Source organism: Lissotriton helveticus, chromosome 10, assembly GCF_964261635.1.
Source record: "Lissotriton helveticus chromosome 10, aLisHel1.1, whole genome shotgun sequence".
NCBI lineage: Eukaryota > Metazoa > Chordata > Amphibia > Caudata > Salamandridae > Lissotriton > Lissotriton helveticus.
The window spans coordinates 974,152,862-974,175,742 of NC_136071.1; the positions used below are offsets into that span (position 1 = coordinate 974,152,862).

At 46.1% G+C, this 22,881-nt stretch overlaps 1 protein-coding gene across 2 annotated transcripts in view; it reads left to right on the top strand.

Moving 5' to 3' along the window:
- GATAD1 (GATA zinc finger domain containing 1) overlaps window positions 1-22,881 on the top strand; it is a 111,979-nt gene that overhangs the window by 5,311 nt on the left and 83,787 nt on the right. The window contains exons 2-3 of one of the 2 annotated variants that reach the window (XM_078663645.1): window positions 11,137-11,210; window positions 18,208-18,417. In XM_078663645.1, coding sequence (XP_078519771.1) covers window positions 18,208-18,417 — 210 coding nt within the window. In that variant the 5' untranslated portion in view covers window positions 11,137-11,210. The remainder of the gene's footprint in view (window positions 1-11,136; window positions 11,211-18,207; window positions 18,418-22,881) is intronic. The other variant, XM_078663644.1, reaches the window with a different exon arrangement.

The window sequence follows — 22,881 nt, forward strand, 5'->3', positions numbered from 1 at the left end:
GCTGAGCAGCAGCATGCCGAGCTGGCCTTTAATGCAGATTGGTTGGATGGGTTCCACCTGGTCGAGGGGAAAGCGGTTGTAGTGGTCTGTTAAGGCAACACATTGTAGTATAATTCCATGCTTGGCAGAATGCAGAAACTTGCTCAGCCAGTTGAATGAAACACATATTCGGTTATTCATTCTGCAATCTAGGTGTCATGGATGAAGCTTGTGTGTGGCTGGGTGCTCTGCAGAGGAGCTGCTTGTTGTTGTTATGGTTTCCGTTTGTGGGCCCTAAAGTCCTAGGTCTACCCCAATATAAGGCAGTAAAACAGCTCAGTGGGTGCAGTCACCAATAATGACATTATAAGCACACAGCTGTCTGTAAATACAACACTGCACATGTTTTTACCCTTTGCACAGCACTGCTAATTTTAATATAGTGCTTGAAGAATTTTAGTAAATTACGACCAGTGTGTTTCTTGAGGCATTTCTATTTTTTGCATCCAGGGCCTTTACGTTAACCCTGCCTTCTCTAGTGCTTCGTGAGACTTTTTAAAGAAACAAATGGCGGCAGATTAGTCTAATAATGTTCATTATTGTGTTGTGAACCTGGGAGGTCTTTCTGTTCTAAGGTTGTTAGAATGGGATTTTAAACTCTTAGTTGTTCTGCTATACTGTCATAACTCAACACTCTCTACAAGGGAGGAATCAGTTAACAGAAATACATGGTAGCCTTTTCTCTCGTGCACAGTCATTCCTTTCTTTTTATTTTTACCCTGAGTAAGAATTATAATGATATGCAGAAATCATAGCTCTCGCACAGAATCATTGTAGGACTGACCCTCCTGACAGTTCTTAACTTATTCGGCTATCAAGGCCCTGCAAAATGTTAAATCACAAAAATAAATGAAAATACGCTTTATAAAGCACACACATGCTCGAGAGCGTCTTGGCGCTAGCCTAACACAGAAGGATAAAGGCGTTGAACCCAGCTACGGATAAATAGGTTAAAAAGCCAAGTTTTGAGATTCTTTCTAAAAACAGACCGGGACGGACTGTTTTTTAAATGCAGAGGTAAGGCATCCCATTGTTTGGTTGTGCCATAAATACCCCCCCCCCAACCCCCAGCAAACTCGTTTAAAGTTGGATACTATGAGATTGCCTGCTGAAAAGGACCAAAGTGGTCTCGGACGAGTGTACATATCGAATTTCTTCATCATATAAGGCTTTAAAGGGGATGCAAAGTGCCTTAAAGTCTATTCTCTTCTTAACTGGCAGCCATTGAAGCTCCAGTAATGCCTTAGAGGCTGTATTGTGTCTGGGTATTCCGAGCAAATAGACGGGCCATCGAATCCTGCAGTATTTGTAACTTATTGAGGAGCCGTTACTGTAGATTGATGTACAGACCATTGCAGTAATCTAGTTTGGAAAGGGTAAGGGCGGTTAGTACTAATTTCCTCAGCGCCTATGGAATCAAAGGCAGATTCTTTCTCAGAATTGTTAGCGTAAAAAAAGGCACTAGAAGTCATTGCATTTACCTGTTTGTCGAAAGAGAGATGATTATCAAATGTCCCACCCAGATTCTTCATCTCTGTTACTGGGGTTGGGACCGGACCAAGATCAACTGGCCACCAGTCAAGGGACCAAAAGGAGACATTGTTTCCAGGTAGTAGTACTTCAGTTTTGTCGGAATTTAGCTTTAAGCATTTACACAGCATCCAGTTAATTTATTGCATTCAGTTGCAGAAATTGGTAGCTGATTCTTGGTTATTGCCAGAAACTCAGACGATAATTTGGGTATTGTGGGTGTAACTGACTACTTAAAAACTCCGTTTTTTAATTAGAATGACTAATGGTGTGATGTATAAGTTAAACAGTGTAGGACTCAAAGATGATCCTTGCGGGACATCACAGGAAAGAGTGAAGGAATTAGAAAGAAAACAATCCATAGAAACAAATTGGACTCTTGGCGCCTAAAGATTCAACACTGTCAATCAAAACCTTGTGATTGACTGTGTCCAACGCAGCTGAAAGATCAAGAAGAATGAGAGCTGCTGGATTTTACCTATTCAGTGGTGCCCTTAATTCCTCTGAGTGAAAATTGCAAAAAACAGTTGATGGACAGAATGTAGAACAATGTCATACATTCACCCCAGTACAAGGTTCTGGGCCTAAATCCATCGTTTTTTTCGAAAATTTTTTTGCAACTTCATTCCTCTGAGGCAGTGATTAAGGCCGACTCAGTAATGTGTTGGGCGCGTAACCCAAACTGTAAGTGATCCACTAAGTTGTTTGATTCCAGGAATAGGGTCAATTCCTTGTAAATTGCCTTGTCCGCAATTTTTGTGGGAAAGGGAAGCCTAGAGATAGGGCAATCGTTATTTGCTGCAGCAGAAGGATCCAGATGTGCTTTCTTTAACAACTGTAGAATTGAAGCGACTTTCAGGTCTGATGGAAAGGAGCCTTGCCTAAATATTTTGTTGATGATGGGTGTTAATAAGCCGGCTACAGTACCTGATAACGAATACAGGGTAGACAGGGGGCAGAGATCCATCGGAGACCCAGACCGAGTGGTAACGATTACGTCCTGCGCTTGGTCTGTCGATGCCGGAGAGAACGAGGAGAAGTAGAAGGATTCTGCAAGACGTTTTGAGAGTACTCCAGCCCTGAAGCCGCCCTCTTTATGGTGCCTTTAGCTGACCAGGTTTCCCCTAACAAGCTGGAGAAGGTATTGAAGATGTCAAACTGTTTCCTGAAAGGATAAAGCAATATCATTGCAAAGAGACCAACTGTTTTCAGCTTTCTTTTTGTCGCAAAGTTTGGCCAGTTTTTTGATCGTGGTGTACAGTTCTTTGCTAGATTTTTTTGTAGCAACAATTTTTGGGGAAAAGTAGACTGATTTTCCATTCAAGATCTGGGCCTTGTATTCTGCACATTTTTGCTTATATTTTTCTTTTTCCAGCAGATCGTAGTTAAGTTTCCAGAGTCGTTCCTGGCATCTGCAAGACTGCTTCAAATCCTGAAGGTTCTGAGAGAACCAAGGTTGAGAGGGGGACAGTATTTTATTGTGAAGGGGTTTCAGTGGGTCTAGTTGATCTGCAGCTGCAGTAAGCCAGGCATTATTGTCTGAGATATCCTGGTCTAAGTTGCTTGTAATTTTAGGGGCGGAGGATTTAAATTTACTTTCCAGTAATGAAGTTGAGCCACACTGTTGTTGAAATTGTTGACTGGCTTTAAAGCGATGTTTACATGGAACATCACTGCAGCATGCTCTGACTATGTCAACGGTACTGACTCTGAAAAAATGAAAGGGGGGTCGTTAGTAAATATGCCCTCTAGTGTGTGGCCAGCCAAGTAAGAGGGGGCAATTGCCTTTGGGACAAGACAAGGCTATTTATAAGATCAATCAGTTTAACAGTATCTCTGTCTTCAAGATTTTTTAAGATGGAAATTAAACTCGCTGAGTACCGTAAAATCCTCAAAATAGACCTTTGTTTCCAACACATGACCAATAGTATCAGAAACTTTCACCTGATCCGATATATTTATAGTCCATTGAAAGAGCCTGAGGTCCTTGGAAGAGCAGACCTTTGGACTAGTTCACTTAAGATATTGTTTAGAAGCAAGTGCTGGTCCGCCGCCTCTCTATCCCACCCTATCTAGCCTCAGGAAAGAGTAATCTGCAGGAATAGTGTGCGCTACGTCTGGGCCGGAGCTATCATCTGCCCAAGACTCGGTGGTGAAGAAGAACTCTGAGTTATACATTTGTATGAATTCAAGAATTTCCAGTTTACTTTTTATAAGTGATCTTGTGTTGATAAGGGAGCAGCGTAGGGTAAAGTGAGGGGTTTTCTCTGTGCCTGTGGGACTCAAGTGTTTCTTAACAGCTCTGGTATCTTGGAGTTTAATAAAAATAAAAAGTTGACTATGGTTGCAAGACCAGTGGGCTTCCATATTCAGAGTGACCAAGAGTGTGCTACACTGGTGCTTACCTGTCAGTTTTAGAGCCAAGGTGCCTCCTGAGAAAAAGTGCGCTGTGACCCTAAATCCGGCTGCCGACTGGCAGCATGGCTCGTGCTGAGCGTGGATGGGCGCAGACAGGCTTACCTTTGTCGTGACAGCAGCGTGCGGACTCGCTCTCCGTCTGATTAAGTATTCCCCCATCTGGGACCAGGGGGAGGGAAAGGGGCGTGTCCAGACACTCGCTCAGCAAAACGTGAGGCACAATTGAGCTGACTCTGATGGATGAGGACGTAATGTAATGTAATGTTGGCTTCTTATATAGCGCACTAATCACCCCAAAGGGTCTCAAGGTGCTTGCTTTGGGAACCCGTTCTGGTTTTTCCCTGTAAGATAGCCCCTACTGGGCACCCCCAAGGTGAAAGCCAGGCATCCCGCTGCGGGGGGCCGTAGTGGAGATTGAGCAAGCTATTGCCCAGAGTTGCAGAGTGTGAGCCCCTGATTTTGAGTAGGCACCGAAGCGAGAATTATCGAGTCCGTGGACATTTTGAGCTCAGGACCCTGCCGCGTCGGGAATTGAACCCTGGTCCCGGTCTGACCTCTGCTTCAGGGTCTGCCTCCTCTAACCAGTGAGCCACACTTCTCCACGTCTATTTCAATGATTTTGATCGCCTCGGCGGCTTCCTTTAAATTACTCTTATAGGCTGGTGAAGACAGATTTATAGTTTATGTCCAGACTACAATCCACTGATGTGAGTCTGACACCTCTACGAAAATTGCTTACAGTTGGATGCCAACTCATTAGGATCCCAAGTCTTAGGCTGTCATCTCCAACCCCCTCCCCCTCGCCCCTCCCACCCTCCTCGATCTGATGAAGACCCGCTTCTGATGCCTAATAAGCTGCACAATTGTTAAGGGGCAAAAAGTCAACATTACTGTCTCGATTAGTCCACACAATTTCTCTGACTTGAACAGGAACTCATAACTACTGTTGGGGGTTATGCATTTAGTCTTGGACTTGAAAGATAAATATCCCCCTGTTTTAATGCACATGTCATTTATGTCACCTTTGTACAGCACTGTGTCACGTATCACTGTTGGTCACTAATTGTACACCGTAGTCATTTGTTTTTTTTGCCGTATGTGCATTATGTCATAGACAGCCATTTCCTTGATTTGCATGTGTATAAACACGAAGTAAGAGAGGAGCTCACCAGATAGCGATGGGATTCACTGGTAGAAGCCGGCCACCTCTCAAACCACAAATGCAGCAAACGGCCTCGAAGCCTCCTGGTACACCGCCACCACATCGGGTTAGAGAAATATTCGTAAAGATTTTTAAGCATCACTCAATACTATTGTATCTTTACATGAGGAGAGATTTCACCATAACTTGCTGATGGGATGTCAGTCTGGGAGTAGTTCTGGAAGATAGTTCATTGCGGAGAACTCAGCCTGCCATCTTCCTTCCCAAGGACAGGTTTGACCATAGCTGGGAGGCCTTACCATCCAAAATTCGCCTAATACACAGAGATGATCTTTGGATTCAACAACAATAAACCATAGCTCAGCCGTGGTAGTGTGGCGAAGAGCAGTCGGGCATTACTGGAGAAACATGTGTTAAGCATTTTACAGTACCATTTAGACAAAGTGATAGTAATACAACACCAATTTATAAAAAGTGTATTTTTATATAAATATAGACACTAAAAAAAACTTTGTATCATACATACAGTAAGAGTTTTGGATTTTTAAAGTGTTTGAACATAAAAGTAGTACATTTGTCAATCTTGTCCCATTGAAATGAATGGGGAAAAAACAGGTGACACTCGGTCACTTGCAAGGTGAGTTCAAACGAACCCTCTTGTGGGTAAGGTCATGCGGGTCCCTAGACCAAGTTCCAACAGTTTTTACTTCATTACCTTGCCAAGGGAGTTCGGGTGTCAGGAATGTGGAATTCCTATAGCCCGACGCCCAGGACGTATTGTTTGGGGTCAAGGCAACACGATTTCATGTGTATTTTGTCCTTGGGACAAGTAGGCCCAACCCCCTGCAGCACAAACCCTTTGGTTGCCAGTTTGCAGTACCACATTATGGATCAGGGAAGGGCACTGTCTGCAGTTAAGGTAATATTGTTGTCCATATGCTAATGCTGTTCAAACTTGTATTTATGGTTAATTAATTGAAAGCCATTATTATTAGGGTGAGCGCTAATTAATGTTGTAAGCTCTGACTGCATTACTGACAGTGGTTCCAGTATTAAAATGTGTACACACGTTTTCAAAGTTTAGCAATATGAGGCTATTATAATGCTGCCAGAATGCTCTCTGATTTGATGCAAATATTTGCAGAAGCTTGAAAGCAAGATTGATGATTCTTTGATTTCAAAATAAAATGTTCGTAAAAAAATTAAAGCCGAAAAAAATACATTTCTCTAAACCACTGTAAAATTTTAGGTACAATTTCTTTGCAGCATAATTTAGTAACGTGTTGATGCATACTAGTATTTCCCAAAAATATTCATAATGGAAAATCAGTGTAACCAGTTTCAATAAGATTATGGGAAACAGAAATAAACAAGCATTGGCAAAGCCAGTAGGTCTGAAATTGGTGGTTAGTTTTGTCAAAGTGTGACTTGTTTTGCCATGGTTTTTGTGAAACCTTATTGGTGTGGGAGCTGCCAGGCCCTCACCATTATAACAAACATAGGCAAAAGCAAAAGTTGTTTTTGGTCTTAAAAAGCACAGCCACAGTAGTTACTGGCGCTGAACAAAACTACTTTGTGTGCCGATATGCTCCTTGTGAAAGAGCAGAATGCTGTCACTCACAGTGAAGCCAGAAGATACAGAGAGAGAGACAGTATTTTAATAAACTCAAAAAGTCACGGTCAACGCCAGACTAAATCAGGGACCCAGTATATGTCCTTGAATTAAGTGCAGCTATACGGCATTCGTAAATTCCCAAGAATTTACAGAAGTAGGACAAGAAATAGTACTCCTAAAAAATATTTGTGAACTGCATTTTAGCATGAGCAAAAGTTGCATAGGTAGATTTGCTCATGCGAAAATCTGAGTGTTTGCATGTTCACTTTCCCTCCAACCACTTTTTTGCTCAACTCTGGAAGAAGGTTTACGTCTGCCATTGTCCGGAGTAAATTGCCAACATTTCTCAGTATGGGAACAGGTTAGAAAAGAGTTGTTGAAAACCCGTAAAACATGCAAGTTAGTAGGTTTGGACAGACTCTAATAGGCATTGTAACCCTGGAACTATTGCTTACCACTTCATTTCAGCCCTAGTATGTAGCTCTGCAGAAAGGTGGCAACATAAGGGGATTGCAAGTATTCAAACACTACTATGGTATGGGCCCTGGCTTAATCAGAGAGGCTATATCAGAGTTATATAATGAGATTACTGCCATAATTTATCGCCGCAGTACATGGCACCAAAGGAGCAAGTGGATTTTGTTACAGGACAAGTAGATTTATGAAGTAACCTGCCCGCACTTTTCTTGGAGAAAGATATTCTGTTCTTCGAGGTTCGCATTCTTTGTAAGTGCTTGCTATCGCTGGTTTGTTCCTGAAGACCTTTTTCTACTTCATCCACTCGGCTCCTTGGGTCGGCTATTTGCTGTTTCTTCTCCTGTGTGTCCTTCAAATTATCTCTTTTACCGGCCTGCATGTTGTCCTCTATCCCCTTGAAGGCCTGCAGAAGAGTCTCTAGTGACACCTTGCTGTACATAGTCCTGGAGGGTTCCTCCCTCTGCATTATCCACAATGTCTTTCTTATCGCTGTTTGCTTTGACTAGACCAACCACTCTTGTGGAATTTTCTTTTTTTGTCCCCTAACTGGCTGTCATGGCAGAGACAGAGTGCTGACTGCAGGGAGTGCCTCCTGGGCGGTACATCATAGATCACAGACCTACCACTTTATGTTGGGTGCAAGCATAGGCTATTCCTTACCTCTAGTGCTTAGATTTCTCCCTTTTCACCTGTAGTCCTTTGTGAATGTGGTCAAAAAACACCATTGGGCTTGTAGGGTGAGGTCCTTTCACTCTCCAATTGTCTGTAGGGCCTCCTGATTCCAGGTGGGCTTATTTACCCTTTCAAGTGTGTTGTGGGATACAGGATTTTCTCAACTCAGGATGGCCACTGCCAAGTGTTGAATTAATTTTCTTCTCCAGTGCAGGCCCCTGGCTGAAAACACTTTGAGGCTCTTTATTGCATTTTGTTAGGGTAGCTCGTCTAGGCTCCTGCCGCAGCAGTGTGCAGGATCCCCAGGTTCTTAGATTGGCCCACTTGGGATAGGACCCTTGATTTGGTCCAAGTCAGGGGGTTGGGCAGGGTAATTTCCCTGCTGCATTTCTACAGTATAGGTCTCCCCATATCCCTTCTTCCTTCCGATGTAGTCATAAACAATAATACTTGTCGAGCTTCTTTAAAGCAAGAACTTTTTATACTTTGGGGGAGAGGTCTCTGTAGGGTTACTCTTCAGTATCATGAATAAAAGACATGTGATAAAGATAGTCCAACAAACGTGACCCTAATGCTGTATTGAACAATGAATTGCAATAATATTGATCAATAAATAACAAACACAGGAGCTCCACAAATTACAAAGCAAAGGTGCAGAAGCACGGTTCTTGGAGGGCCCGAACCTCTCCTTTCCACACAACTCATTGCACTAGCTTCGCTATCACAAGGCACCCACCCCGCCTGCAAGGCTGATGCTGCCTTTCCTTGTGCAGGATGCAGGCACCCAGGTGCCACTACTGCTTCTTACCTACGCTGTCATAGCCTGTTTCACAGACATAGTGGACCAGAGACCTACTTCATCACCATGGCGGCCGTGGTGCTCTGAGTCCTCGCCTCCTCTGGGTCCTGCAGTATAGCTGCTGGAGCACTCCTCCCGTGTTGCGAGACTCTGCATTTGCTGGGGCAGCTGTCACCACTCTGGGGGAAGCCAGAGGTGCTAGAAAAAACACCTTTAACAGTTGGGAAAAGAGCAGAGCTCCGAGACTCACCCTGTTCAATTCCCTCATTGGCCACATCCCCTAATCCTGGTCTGCACATGTGCTACTGTGCTTTAAAAAAAAAAGTCAAAAAGAGCTTAGAACCTGCCTGTTACTTACCATTGGTTGGCACCCACGTCGCTCTCGTTTCCTTGATTGCTATTGGGCGGTGCCTCCAGTTTCCTCCTTTGCTTCATTCTTCGTCCCTTCATGTACGTGCCGTGGAAAATGGACCAACTACTTTTTCCTGTGGCCAGTGTCCTCCATTGGCCAAATGCTCCTTAAGGTATTACTTTTTTTTCTTTCTGTATTTACTTGTTGGCACCCCCGTTGTTCTCTTTACCCCACTCATCCGCCCCCTTTGTTTCCCACCCACTTCTATTGTTGTTTTATTTTTTTTCTTCCAGGCTTACAGAGCAAACTCAACCCGTAGGTATTGGAGTGCTTTACTTGAGCACCATTAACTTTACACAAGGACAAATTAATTTTTTATTTTTTTCTATTTTTTTCTTTGACCCAGGGAGTCTCAATGATTTGCCCAGAATCACAGGATGTTGAGCCGATGCCGACATTGGAATCTGGTTCCCAAGTTCTGCAGGCAGCGGTTGTCGCTGTGATGCCACATCCTCTTTTAAAAAAAATATTTTAAAGCCAAATAGCTTGTGCGGAGCTATTTGGCTTAGTTACTGTTTTTAAAGATGATGTACAGCAGCTCGGTATGCTCTGCAACATGACTTAAGGCAAACAAAATAAAGTGCAATGATGAGGTCAACGTTGGCCGCGCCATAGTACTTTTTTATTAGGTCGAGCCTCTGCAGTGCATGCGCTGGTGTGAGGCATGCAGTAGTGGAGTATGGCTGTGAAGCCCCACCCACTCTGTCCATCTTTTTAATTGGCTTGTCATTGTGCTTTGTAAATTCTGGCTTCCAAGTCGTTATCAGGCTTGTTAGTCCATCCTTGGTACCGGCTTGTCTGCATTTCTTACCTCCCATAACGACTTGACCTTTTACTGATCTTGTTACACGGTTTGCTTTGTCTTGGCTGTGAGCACTGTTTTGTTTAATGATTTGCCCCTCTTCCAGCCACTAGGTCGCAGTACGCCGCCCCTATTTACTTATTAATGGCGGTCCGCTTTAACTATAGCAGCCGCATTTCTTTATTTAACTTACTAATGGCAGTCCGCTTTAAGTATAGCGGCCGCGCTTACTTACTTATTTATTTTTGTTTACTAGCGTCCTTGCAGTGCTTTCAAATCCATGGAGGCCATGCCCCTTTCTTTAGACAAGACGTTGCTATTAAAGTGAAAGATCAGCATGGGCACTTTTACAAAACAAAACGTCAGATTGTCAACTTGACAAACAGATGCTTTTTGTTTGACAAAGGGTTGCATGCCGTGGCTTCACTTTAATGTAGGCCACACCCCTTTCTTTAGACTAGGATTGTCTAAAGAAAGGGGCGCAGCCTCCATGAAAGTGAACGTGCTGTATGGGCGCTAGTATACAAAATAAAAAATTTGCTTTGCAATATGTGAGACCTATTGCATTGCAAATACTTGTTTACTTTTGAGTCATGTTGCCCAGCAGCAACTGCTGTGTGCAGCATCTTTAAAAAAAACAATAACGCCACCAGGTCTTGCATTGTCAAAACCTATTGGCTTTGCCATTGCTTGTTAAAGACATGGTGCAGTCACTACACTGCCGTGGAGAGCCTGGACATAGGAAGCAAGGAATGTAAAAGGGACTAGTATGAAAAAGTAACATGAAAACTAAAACAATAAAAGACGTCAAAGATCTCCTTGGGGTACATGGAATTTAGGAGGTTAAAACAAGAAAGTAAATAACTTCAAATAAGAGCAAAAGCCAAGGGTTCAAGCACTCTTGTGTTGGACGTTATCATGGAAAACAAAACTGCTGTTGCCTGTTACGTCTGGGTGTCTCTTTACTTGTATCAATCAACATAGAATAGTGATTACAATGCAAAAGAAAATGTTTATGTAGTCTCAAAAAAAGTTTTATTCATCACTTGCCATATCTCCAAAAGGGAAAGCTTAGCTAAACCTATTGCTTTTACTTTTGTTACTCAGCCTGAACAGATCCCATCCTCATACCTTTTTAAAACAAAGGGTAAGAATAGCGTAAGATTTTTGAGATGTATGCAAACCTCCTAACAGGATGTGTTCTACCTAGGATGCCAACAAAGAAGCCATATTGATCCCTGCCTGAAACTCCAAACACAGGAAGTACCATAATTTTCTTTCACGGTAAGATTTACTATGGCTTCCTTTCTCCCACGCTTCGAATCATCTTCCATGTTGCTCAGTATTCGCTGGCTTGCTGCATAAATGATCAGTGACGGCTAAAGTATATCTGAAACGGACACGTTAGTGATAGATTTCTTACTTTAGAATATCCCCAGGCGTCAGACTGAATCCGGAAAGTTTTTCGTCAGCAGTACCCCTGCGCGTCGGTAGGCGTCGTCGTACGACTCCGTGTATGTCGCTGGCGTCATAGTCGCCGAGATGACGTCGCTGGAGCTACTTAGATGCACCCACGTGCGCTGGCGTCAGTTCTTTCTTTTTCCGCACCAGCAAGCGCAGATCCGGAGAGGGCGCTACCCCCAGTACTTTTTTGACAGAGTTTTTTTGGGGACTTTTGTCTCTGTTTTCAAGTATATATCAATCTACAGGGGCATAGGGATGCCCGGTTTTAAATCCTGGGCGGCCTGTCCGCGTACGATGTCGGTGGCGGACCCGCACCGTGAGTGTCTCTACTGCCTGGGGCGTGACCTCGACTCAGTCGTGCCCCCACTTCCGGGCCATGGCTCCGAAAAATTTGCGGGAACGGTCCCGAAAGTGGCTGGAGGCCCAGGAGTCTGTTCAGCGCCATTCAAGGTCCCGAGTGGGGGGTCAAGGGACCGGCCACGGAGCCATCATCATCATCATCATCATTCGAAGTCTTCGCACTTAGTCCGGTAAGGCGAAGCACAAGAAGGCAAAGAAGCGGTGTCGCTCTTCGCCTTCCCCTAGCCGGTCACGAGACTTGGCTAAGGGTGCAGGTGGCGCTGCACCTGCGGCTCCGGTGGCAGTTGCCAATGGCCTACCTGCCCTTTCTGGGTCCATCAGCGACTCCGGCCCAGCTGCAGGAGTTCCTATCAGCCATGGCATGTGTCTTCGATGGTCCGGCCCCGCTGGTGTGCCTTCGGGCCCCTCGGGCCTGGCTGGGGGTCCTTGTTCTTCGAAGTTGCCGGCTCCGTCCCTAATGCCGGAGTAGTCGATGCCGAGGGACCTCGTGGATCCAGGCCTGGATCCCAGTCCATGCCGGTTGGCCCTGCACGACCTCCACCGGCATCGACGTCGCCGGCCGCAGACCCGGCCGACACCGTCCCCTGCTCCCTACCTGGTGTGAGACAGGTGCCGGAAGGGTGTCGACCGACGCTGATTCCAAAGCCGTTTGCGAATCTGTTTTCCTTTGTCCACCTACCTCCGTATGTTCCACCTGTTCCGCAGGCTGTGGAGGACGGGGAGGACTGGGAGTGGTCTGAGGACCCTCTCGCAGCCCGATTCTAGTTAGACCCGGACTGGGATGAGGATCCGGGAAATGTAGGTGACCAGGATTATGCTCCGGAACCTGGCGCACTGTCTTCTCCTACCATGGCTACGGAGGAGGGTGGATCATATATCTATGGTGTTGCGTAGGGCAGCCGAGGCTCTCCACCTCGAGCTCCCTAGTGTGGCATCAGGACTAACCTTCTGACAGAGGTGCTTTGCCAGCTTCTGCTGCTATGGAGCCGCTGCTGCCCTTTAACGATACACTCTCAGACGTTCTTTTGGGCACCTGGTCCAGGCCCAACACAAGGGCTCCTGTGGACAAGAACGTGGCCCGCCGCCATCGCCGGGCCCCGGGCGACCCTGTTGTCCTCTCCCAACACCCCACCCGAGAGCTTGGTTGTCCAAGCCTCTGCGTCCCCAAGCACAATCCCTTCCGCACCTCTGGACAGGGAATCCAAGAAACTGGAGCAGTTTGGGAAGAAGATTTTTTCTTCCGCCAGTTCAGGCCTGCGATCTGTGAACACTGCATGTCTCTTGGGCCGTTATTCCCATTCTGTGTGGGATATGGTTGTGCAAGTGCTGCCTCAGACGTAGCCAAGTTCACCATCCGTTGTGGTCTTGATACTGCTGACTCGCCGGGCAGGGCAATTTCACCGACAGTGGCGCTACGCCATCATGCCTGGCTGAGGACGAATGGCTTTTCTGGGGATGTTCAGAACACTTTGATGGACATGCCCTTTGATGGCACTCGCCTGTTCAGCGATAAAGCAGATTGCGCGTTGGAACTTTTTACGGACACACAGGCTACGGCCAAGTCTTAGGCCTTTCGGTCACACGCACTCCTTCTGCTTCTGCTTTTTGCTCCTTTCGTAGCCAAAGAAGGGGCGCCCAAGCACATTCGTTTCAGAGCCACAGGCATGCCCAGCAACAGTCTCAGTGCAGCCGCGAATGTGGCACCCGCAGAGGCGAGTCACGGGGCCAGCTTGCGGGTCAGTCCACCCCCCCCTGCAGCCACTGCCTCCAAACCTTCCTGGTCCGGTGTTTCAGGCCCACCAGATGCCAGTGGGTGGCAGGATTCGCCATAACCTCCACCACTGGTGCACCATCACATCGGACAAGTGGGTTCCTCAACTTGTCCTAAGGGGTTACTCCCTCCTCTTCGAGACTACCCCTCCAGCCATGCCACCACAGTACCACCGCATGTCGGGGGATCACTTGACATTTCTCCTGCAGGAAGTTACGGCCATCTTGGCCAAGGGGGCCATAGAGCGCGTTCCAACGCCTGAAGTAGGTTGTGGTTGTTACTCCCACTACTTCTTGGTTCCAAAGAAGGACTGCATCCTATCTTGGACCTTCGGGATGTCAATCACTTCCTCCGAAAGGAGAAGTTCAAGATGCTCAAACTTGCTCAGATCTTGTCTGCCCTCGACCCGCAAGACAGGTTGGTAGTGTTGGACCTGCAGGAAGCTTATTTTCATATCCCCGTCCTGCCGGCCCAACAGCGTTACCTGCGATTCATGGTAGGGCAGGAGCATTTTCAGTTCACAGTGCTCCCCTTCGGCCTTACAAGCACCCTTCCGGTGTTCACGAAAGTGATGCCGGTGGTCGCAGCTCATCTGCGCAGATCAGCGGTTTCAGTCTTGCCCTATCTCGACGACTGGCTGTTGAAGGCGGGCTCGCCTCAGGCAGTCGTCTCCCACTTCCAGACTACGGCCGACCTCCTGCATTTGCTGGGGCTCTCCATCAAAGTGCCGAAGTCGCACCTGATTCCCTCTCAGAAGCTCCTCTTCATAAAAGCGGTTCTGGACACGGCGCAGTTTTGGGTCTATCCTCCCGATCAGCGAGACCGGGACATTCGGGCTAAGATTCTGATCTTTCGGCCCTTGTCCCGGGTTTCGGTGAGGACGACCTTGAGGCTGCTGGGCCTCATGGCCTCCTGCATCCTGCTCACCAACCATGCCTGATGGCATATGCAAGCTCTGCAGTGGGACCTGAAGTTCCAGTGGGCGCAGCATCAGGGGAACCTGTACGACTACATCCAGATCTCCGAGGGCAATGCACAACAATTGCAGTGGTGGCTCACAAATCGGCATTGGGTCAGCGGCAGATCCCTCTCCCTTCCCCAACCGGAGCACACAGTGGTGTCTGATGCATCCCTCCTGGGATGGGGCGGCCACATAGGAGAGGCGGAGATCGGAGGCCTCTGTTCTCCGGCGGAGTGCAGGCTCCATATCAACCTTTTGGAGCTTCGGCCGATCCTTCTTGCTCTGAAGGCATTCCTTCCCTCTGTCAAGGTGAAGGTGGTGCAGGGGTTCACAGACAACACCACCGCCGTGTTATATTGCAACAAACAAGGTGGGGTTGCGGACCCTATGTCAGGAGTCTGTGCCTCTGGACATGGCAGGAACGTCCAGGCATTTCATTGACGGTTCAACACCTGGCAGGTTCTTTGAACGTCAGGTCGGACAAACTCCGCCGCCGGTGCCTGATGGATCACGAATGGCGTCTTCATTTGGAGGTGGTGCAAGGTCTCTTTCGACAGTGGGGAGAGCCTTGGTTAGATCTGTTCGCCACCGAAGAGAACGCGCAATGTCAGCTGTTCTGCGTGTTGGAATTTCCAAGGCGGCACTGGCTAGGTGAAGCTTTTCGTCGCGAGTGGAGCTGTGATCTATTGTACGCCTTTCCGCCTATACCACTTCTGCCCAGAGTGCTGAAGAAGATCAGGCGTGACCGGGCCTAAGTCATTCTTGTGGCTCCAGACTGGGCTCGAAGAGTTTGGTATCCCAAGCTACTCATTATGACGTGGATCCCCCGATCCAACAGCCTCTTCGGGAGGATCTTCTGTCGCAGCAGCAGGGAACGGTCCTCCATCCAACCCTGTCCAGCCTCCACCTACATGCGTGGAGATTGAGCGGCGACAGTTGATTCCGTTTGACTTGCCTCCTGAAGCCTGCGATGTCATTCTGGCATCCAGGTGTCCCTCCACTAAATCGGTATATGCCTGCAGGTGGAACAAATGTATGGCATGGTGCACAGCAGAGATTGTGGATCCCCTTTCTGTTCCTCTTTCAGAGGTCCCCTTTTTTACTTCTTTCTTTGGCCCGGCAGGGCTCTGCACTGGTCACTATCAAGGGCTACCTTTCTGCAATCTTGGCATTTCTCAGGCTTCCTGATCAGCCCTCTCTTTTCAAGTCCCCTGTTGTTAATAGATTTCTCAAAGGCATTACTCCCCTTTTCCCTCCTATTCCGTTTGTGATGCCGCAGTGAGACTTGAATCTGGTACTTACTTTTTTGATGTGCGCTCCTTTTGATCCGCTCCACAACTGTCCTCTTCGTTTGTTGACTTTGAAAACTGCTTTCCTGGTTGCCATCACCTTCGCTAGGTGCGTGAGTGAGATCCAGGCTCTTTCTTGTAAGCCTCTTTTTCTGTCAGTCCATCTGGACAAGGTTGTGCTTTGCACTCGTCCTTCCTTCTTGCCAAAAGTTGTCACTGCTTTTCACATTGGGCATACTATCACCTTGCCCACTTCCTTTCCGCTTCCGCACCGTCCCAGAGAGGAAGTGAGGCTCCACCGTCTGGACCCAAAACGTGCGCTTTCATTTTACGTAAGTCGCACACAATAGTTCTGGGTGGATGACCAGCTCTTCGCTGGCTACGTGCGCGCCAAGTAAGGCTGGGCTGTACACAAGAGGACTATCTCACACTCCGTCGTCTTGTGTATCAAAGCCTGTTAGTCTCTGGCTAAAAAGGAACCTCCGGTGGGGTTGCGCGCCAATTCTACCAGGGCGACAGCAGCTACTACTGAATTGGGACGTGGTGTCCCCCTGCAAGACATCTGTCAGGCAGCCTTGTGGGCCTCGTTGCACACTTTTACCTAGCATTATTGCCTTGACAGTCAAGTCCGGAGAGACTGCTTCTTTGGCCGTTCTGTTCTCTGTGACTTTCTGGTGTGATCTTTGTTCGCAGACCCACCACCGGGGTGGGTATTGCTGGGGTATCTATTCTAAGGTAAGGAATCTATCACTAACGTGTCTGTTTCAGATGCACACGTTACTTACTTGTGTAATGATATATCTGTAAGAGACATTAGTTAGTGATAGATTCCTTACCGCCCCACCCATCCTCCCCGTTCTGCGAACTGATTTCTAGGGTTTAGGTCATCCCTTTCAGGGCCCTAGTTTCAATGCACCAGTGGTCAGTATCTTGCATGGCTCTGCGTTCCTGGCTCGGAAAGTCGTGTACAGAACTGACGTCAGCGAGTGTGGACGCGTCTAAGTAGCTCCAACGATGTCATCTCGGCGACTACGATGCCTGCGGCGTACACGGAGGCGTATGACGACGCCTACCGTCGCGCAGGGGTACTGCTGACGAAAAAACTTTCTGGATCCAGTCTGACGCCTGTGGATATTCTAAGGTAAGGAATCTATCACTAAGTAATGTCTCTTACAGATATAGCATTACACAAGTAAGTAACTTGTGAATCACTTGACTACTGAAAAGCCTTTGCACTCACTTGCACAATTCTGGCTTGTCTCATTGCTTAAAAGCCTGAGATAAGAAGATACTGCGTATGTAGAAAAGCAAGGTTGGTGCATATGGGCCCACAGCAAAAACTAGACATTAAAAAAAAATTATGTTCACTTGAAATTAGTTATTCTTTTAAGTACAGCCAGTACTGAGAAAGGATTCATGCCCGTTTCAGAATTTCTTTTCTTTTCAGTCGTGTCAAACCATATTTAGGATTTTAATGGTGGTTGATCGCTATCTAAATGTGCCATTCTGTGGTCTGCTTTACATTTGCTGTATTATTTATTATTTTACACAGGCCCTTGCCCAACAAGATGTCTTACTAGGGATTACCAAGATGCTGCTCTATGTAACAGTGACCGTGACATAAGAAGGACTTGCCTGATTAGCTAGACATTTTCAGCATAGTTAATTGATTCAATGAAGCTCAATGTTAAAAACGCATTCGGAAGGTGATATACAATATAAATGAGCTTATTTCCTGTCCTTCAAAATGACAACCAGGAGAAACTATGGTGTCCCCTTTTTTGCATGGATGTGGAAGGGTGCGCCATACTACAGTGACACGTATTTTTTAGAGTGCTAATCATCACTTAGGTGGTTTACTGTGGTCCAGTCGTACATAATTCCTGGCTTCCCAATTTCTTTTTATCATCTATAATTTATCTTATGAATGCTAGTCATGATTTTAGCGCCTCATTGCATTAACTATTTGATTCGCAATAACTGAAGATTTTAATGCTCGCTCTGTACCTGAAGGTTGAGAGGTCTAAGGGAGTTTACATTATCCTTCTTCTCTAACCTTCTCGAAGATTGTGTAAAAGTCTTGACTGAGCCACTGCCCCAGTTTTTTCAGAATGTGGCTTGCAGACTTCCCAGAAGTTGTGTGTTCTGTTGCATTTGATCCACGAGGTTTTACAGTAGCTACACTTGATAGCACAGGTTTGATTTTAGTTGTTAGTTGATTGATTCCGGGATGGGTCTCCAGTGAATGTTTTTGCAGCCTCTTAAATAGTGGCCATAAATATGCCACTGTGCTTACCAAATCGAAGCCAAGCAAGTGAAGCAATTGCCTGTCCCCGAAACTCCTTGTTGATGTTTGTGGCAAAAATTATTTTTTTGATTTGTGTGTCATACTTGCTTGCAATATTTGTTACATGTTTGTATTATTCTTTGTTACAGATGCCTCTTGGTCTGAAGCCTACCTGCACCATGTGTAAGACCAACTCCTCTTCTATGTGGAAGAAGGGTGGTCAGGGAGAAATCCTCTGTAATAACTGTACCAGCAAGAGTGGAAGTGGAACTGGAGGCTCTAGTAGCGGAGGGGGCTCTTATGGTGGGGGTTTTCCAAGCACATCCTCCTCTTTGCAAAGTAATGGTGGAGGCAAGCAGGTGAGAAGAACCCCAATAAGTTTGAGTTTTTCACGTTGCTGTATAGTACCATGAGTTAATTAAGAAATGGCTTAATCATTGTTGCTTCTAGTTGTACAAATATGCAAGAAACCCCGAAAAGGAGACGTGAAATATTTGATACATAAACTCACTACTGCAGACCAGGCTGTGAATCCCTGGCCTACCTGCCGTTCCTGCTACCTAGATGTTAAAAAACCCAGCAGGTTACCATCTCAGCAAAGAGAGCACCCCAGAATGACATGTTTATCTGGCTCCCTGATCATTGTAGTGTGGGCAGGTAATCTGTAGCTTACCTGGTATTTTTCTCATCCTAAACATTTTAAAACCCCAGACACCCATGTCCACAATACAAGAGCTTCTTAAGGACCAGTGTGGCGTGAAGCCATGTGATGCCCATCCCACAGGGGCTAAGTCAGCTACTCTTCTGCCTGTTCTCCAGTCTCTCAGGAGATTTCCAGCTAATCGGCACAGACCAGAGTATCTCCTGTTTGTGTTTGAAGAGTCCAGGGCTAGCCCCATTGCTCTATTCGGACCAACTCTCGCTCCACACCTCTGCAAAAAAAAACTTGCTGTCTTTTCACCTCATCCACCATGATACCATTCATCTCAAACACTCAGTCAGCACACAAGCCCCGGAGCCAGCCTTACCATCTCATTCATATCTCCATGCCCTCACTTGAAACCTACATGGAGAAATCTTACTTTACCTTGTGTTAATCAGCACTCGTTCCTTAGTACAGAATGCGGAAGATATAGGTGACCTTTTATCACACTCACTGGATGCCCACTTTATTTATTTTATTTATTTTTAGAGTTTTATATAGCGCGAACTTGAACCGATTAGGTTATCAGAGCGCTTTACATAGCACCAGTTCCGTTACATGTTATCAGAGCACTTTACATAGAATCAGTTACGTTACATAAGGAACACATTTCTTTTTGTTCTAGTGAATAGGGTTATCTCTTCACACGAGGGAAGGGATACACCTGGCTATACTCCAACAGTCACACAGGCGACTAGTCGTTAAAGCTATATCTCTAAACACAGGGAGGGGATACACATGGATACAATCTAAAAGTCACATAGGATACTAGTCATAGAGTTATCTTCTATCTACACAGGAGGGATATGACTGGAAGTACTCTAAGGGTCACATAGGAGTGGTAGAGAGTATAAAGGTCCACTGCAAACACTAGTGATAAGAGTCAACTACATACACATAGGAAGGGATATGACTGGTTAAACTCTAAGAGACGCATAGGGGTGGTATATGGTGTAAGGACTTCAGCGAATACCAAAGCTTAGCATTATTGCAATAGGTCCAAGATGCAGTCACAGTATAGAGGAATGGTGGGTGGGATGCAAGGTATGGAGGGAAGGGCTAGAGTCCAGCGAAAACTGTCCGAAAAACAGCAGCAAAGTGTCAATCAGGATAGCACGCAAGTTGAGAAGTCCCGGAGAGAAGGTGGGAACCCAGGGGGGAGATGGAGGCCAGCTGCAGTCGCATCGCCATCTTGGAGAGCTTGCGATCATCAGAGTTCACCAGAGGCACTGTCCTCACAGCGTACCGGACACAGCCACAGGCAGCAGAAGGTGGTGGATCGGCTCGGGAGACCTGTGCCCAGCAGAAGTAGTCGCTGGCGCTGCGGGGCGCGAAGGCCAGGGTCCCCTCGAGCAGGGCCCCCCCTCGGAAGTTGCTTTACCGCAACGCTGTTCGGGGCTGGAGGCAAGTATTGCTGGGTCCAGTCGGCAGAGTTGATGGAGCAAGGACCCACCCTGGGGGACAGCCTGGAATCAGGCGGAGAAATCGGGGCTAGACCAGAGGCCGGGGAGAGTTAACACCCCAACATCATTCTATATATTTGATGGTCTCGCAGTCATCCGTAAACATCATGACCCTGCTCTCAGCAGCTCTAGTCTTTATTCAAGGTCACAATACTCCACATAGGCATGAGGAGGGAAAATACCTGATTGGGGGAAACCTAGCAAAAATGAATCGGATACTAGAACCAATCTCTTCCCCGCCCCAACGCGAAACATAGAAAGCCTATTTCATAATCCAGGACAATTCAGATTTATGGACTGAAGGGGCGTAAAGGGATGCAGCTGAATATTTCCATGGGAACCACAAACTGAACACAGGGGCAGGGTACGGACCCAACGTGGAGGGGAGGCCTCTGGGAGATACACATTGGGAACACAGATGCAGAGTCTGCTGTATCCATGGCTTCTCATCATCCTGAACTAGAGTGTTTAACTAAAGGTGTGGCTGGATGCCTGTTTCAGGCATCCACGTTACCCTAAGCTGGGTATGATAACGGCTTCCAGATATCCAAAAACACAACAAATGGACAGTGGACCAAACAAGAGCAATTGCGGCACCAATCACAAATAATCACCAATGAAATCAAAGTATTGAGCTATCTTGTGTGCAGATCTCCAAAAATGCCCCCTGTCCAAGGGCACTTTCCTCACTGGGGAAAACTGTACATACAAACTAAATCAGAGCTGCACCACTATGAGATGAACAAGTCCAATCATTGCTCAGTGAAGCACAGAATGAGGAATTATTCTTCATCTTTATTTTTTTCTGTCTTAGAAAGCAACAGCCAACGCATTTCGTCCTATAACAAAGGACTCCTTCAGCGCTGTAAGTTGAAAAGCATAAAAGGACATTTACAATACAAACACTATATTCCACATACAACATTCATATAAACAAACATGTATATTGTTAAAAACATTACAAAATTTCACATATCCAAGAATTGATACAAGACCATACCCAAAGTTTTCAACAATGAAAATATAGATAAATAACCAAACCAAAATCACAGGACAATAATAAAGCAATTACATCTATGAGTTCAAGATAGAAGAAGATGAAAGAAACAAAAGGCAGAAGGAGAAGGGATGAAGCCAAGTGAATGGTCCTCGTGGACAAAACCATGTGGACTGACAGTTAATATATGAAGATCACCTTACACAGACAGTTAATATCTGAGGATCACCTTACACAAACCATATGATGTAATATAAAAAACACTAGACATATATCTCCTCATAGCTAATAACCATTTAAAACACTACACAAACAACGTGAATAAAATTAAATGCACAAAAATAAGGGTTCACCAGAACTGAAGCGTGTTAAGGAAATAAACCAATTGAATCCTATTCTAATAAATGTTCAAAGGCTGCCATGTCCCGAAAGCTATAGAGACATATAAAACGTAAACATCCTAGTGCCGAAAACCAAAATATGTGTCAGATTTCCCAAAAACCGAAGCGACGCACCCATGTATCCACAACCATACCATTAAATACACCTACCATTTGTCAGTCTGAAGCGACCAAAATATAAGTTGAGTTGAAGTGTTGTAAGTAAGTTGTTCTGAGCATAGATGGAAATCTGTGTAGAGCAAGCTACAAAACCCATTCGTAGGCATAATGAATTACAGCTTAAAGTCTTGGGCGCAGTATACATAATGACAATTCATTCTCGATTTGAAATACGCCTACTTGATCTGTACGCCAGCCAATTGATTTGAATACCACTTTAATGTAGTCCAAACTCCAATCAACGTGGGTAGGTAAGTCAATGTAGTGGTATGATCGCTACCCTTCAATCGGCGCTGTGTTGGTAAATTAAAACCTAGCGATACAAAAGGGGATGATGGACGGAGCGTTTGAGCAAATCAAACACTCACCCCCAGTCAACTGATCTGGGTTTAATCCATCACCATTCTTTAGCCCACTCAGCCACCCCATTTCAGCCATGGCTATATGCAAATCAGTCTGACCCTGTGCCTCATGGGAACAGTCCAGCCCGAACTGCCAAGCCATGCCTTCCATGGACCGGAAACAAGCATCCTGGGACCGGTTTCGGATTCATAATCCTCATCAGCCAGGCTATCTTGAATCCAGTGGCCAAGTGAGCAAGGGACTCACGTCTGAGCATACCCTGCCACACTTAGGGCGAACAAAGCGATACAAAAGGGGATGATGGACGGAGCGTTTGAGCAAATCAAACACTCACCCCCAGTCAACTGATCTGGGTTTAATCCATCACCATTCTTTAGCCCACTCACCCACCCCATTTCAGACATGGCTATATGCAAATTAGTCTGACCCTGTGCCTCATGGGAACAGTCGAGCCCGAACTGCCAAGCCATGTCTTCCATGGACCGGAAACAAGCATCCTGGGACCGGTTTCGGATTCATAATCCTCATCAGCCAGGCTATCTTGAATCCAGTGGCCAAAACCTACACATTGGTCTAAAAATATTTTTCATACTTTTTTGTCGCCATGCAGATGTCGCAATATCGTTTTGTTTATGAACTAATTACGGTTCAATGCCGTTTTTGGGCTTGTGTACACTGGGCACATGGGCCTATTAACTTTTTATGTAGCTATAACATTTGGCATTGGAGGTTGCTGT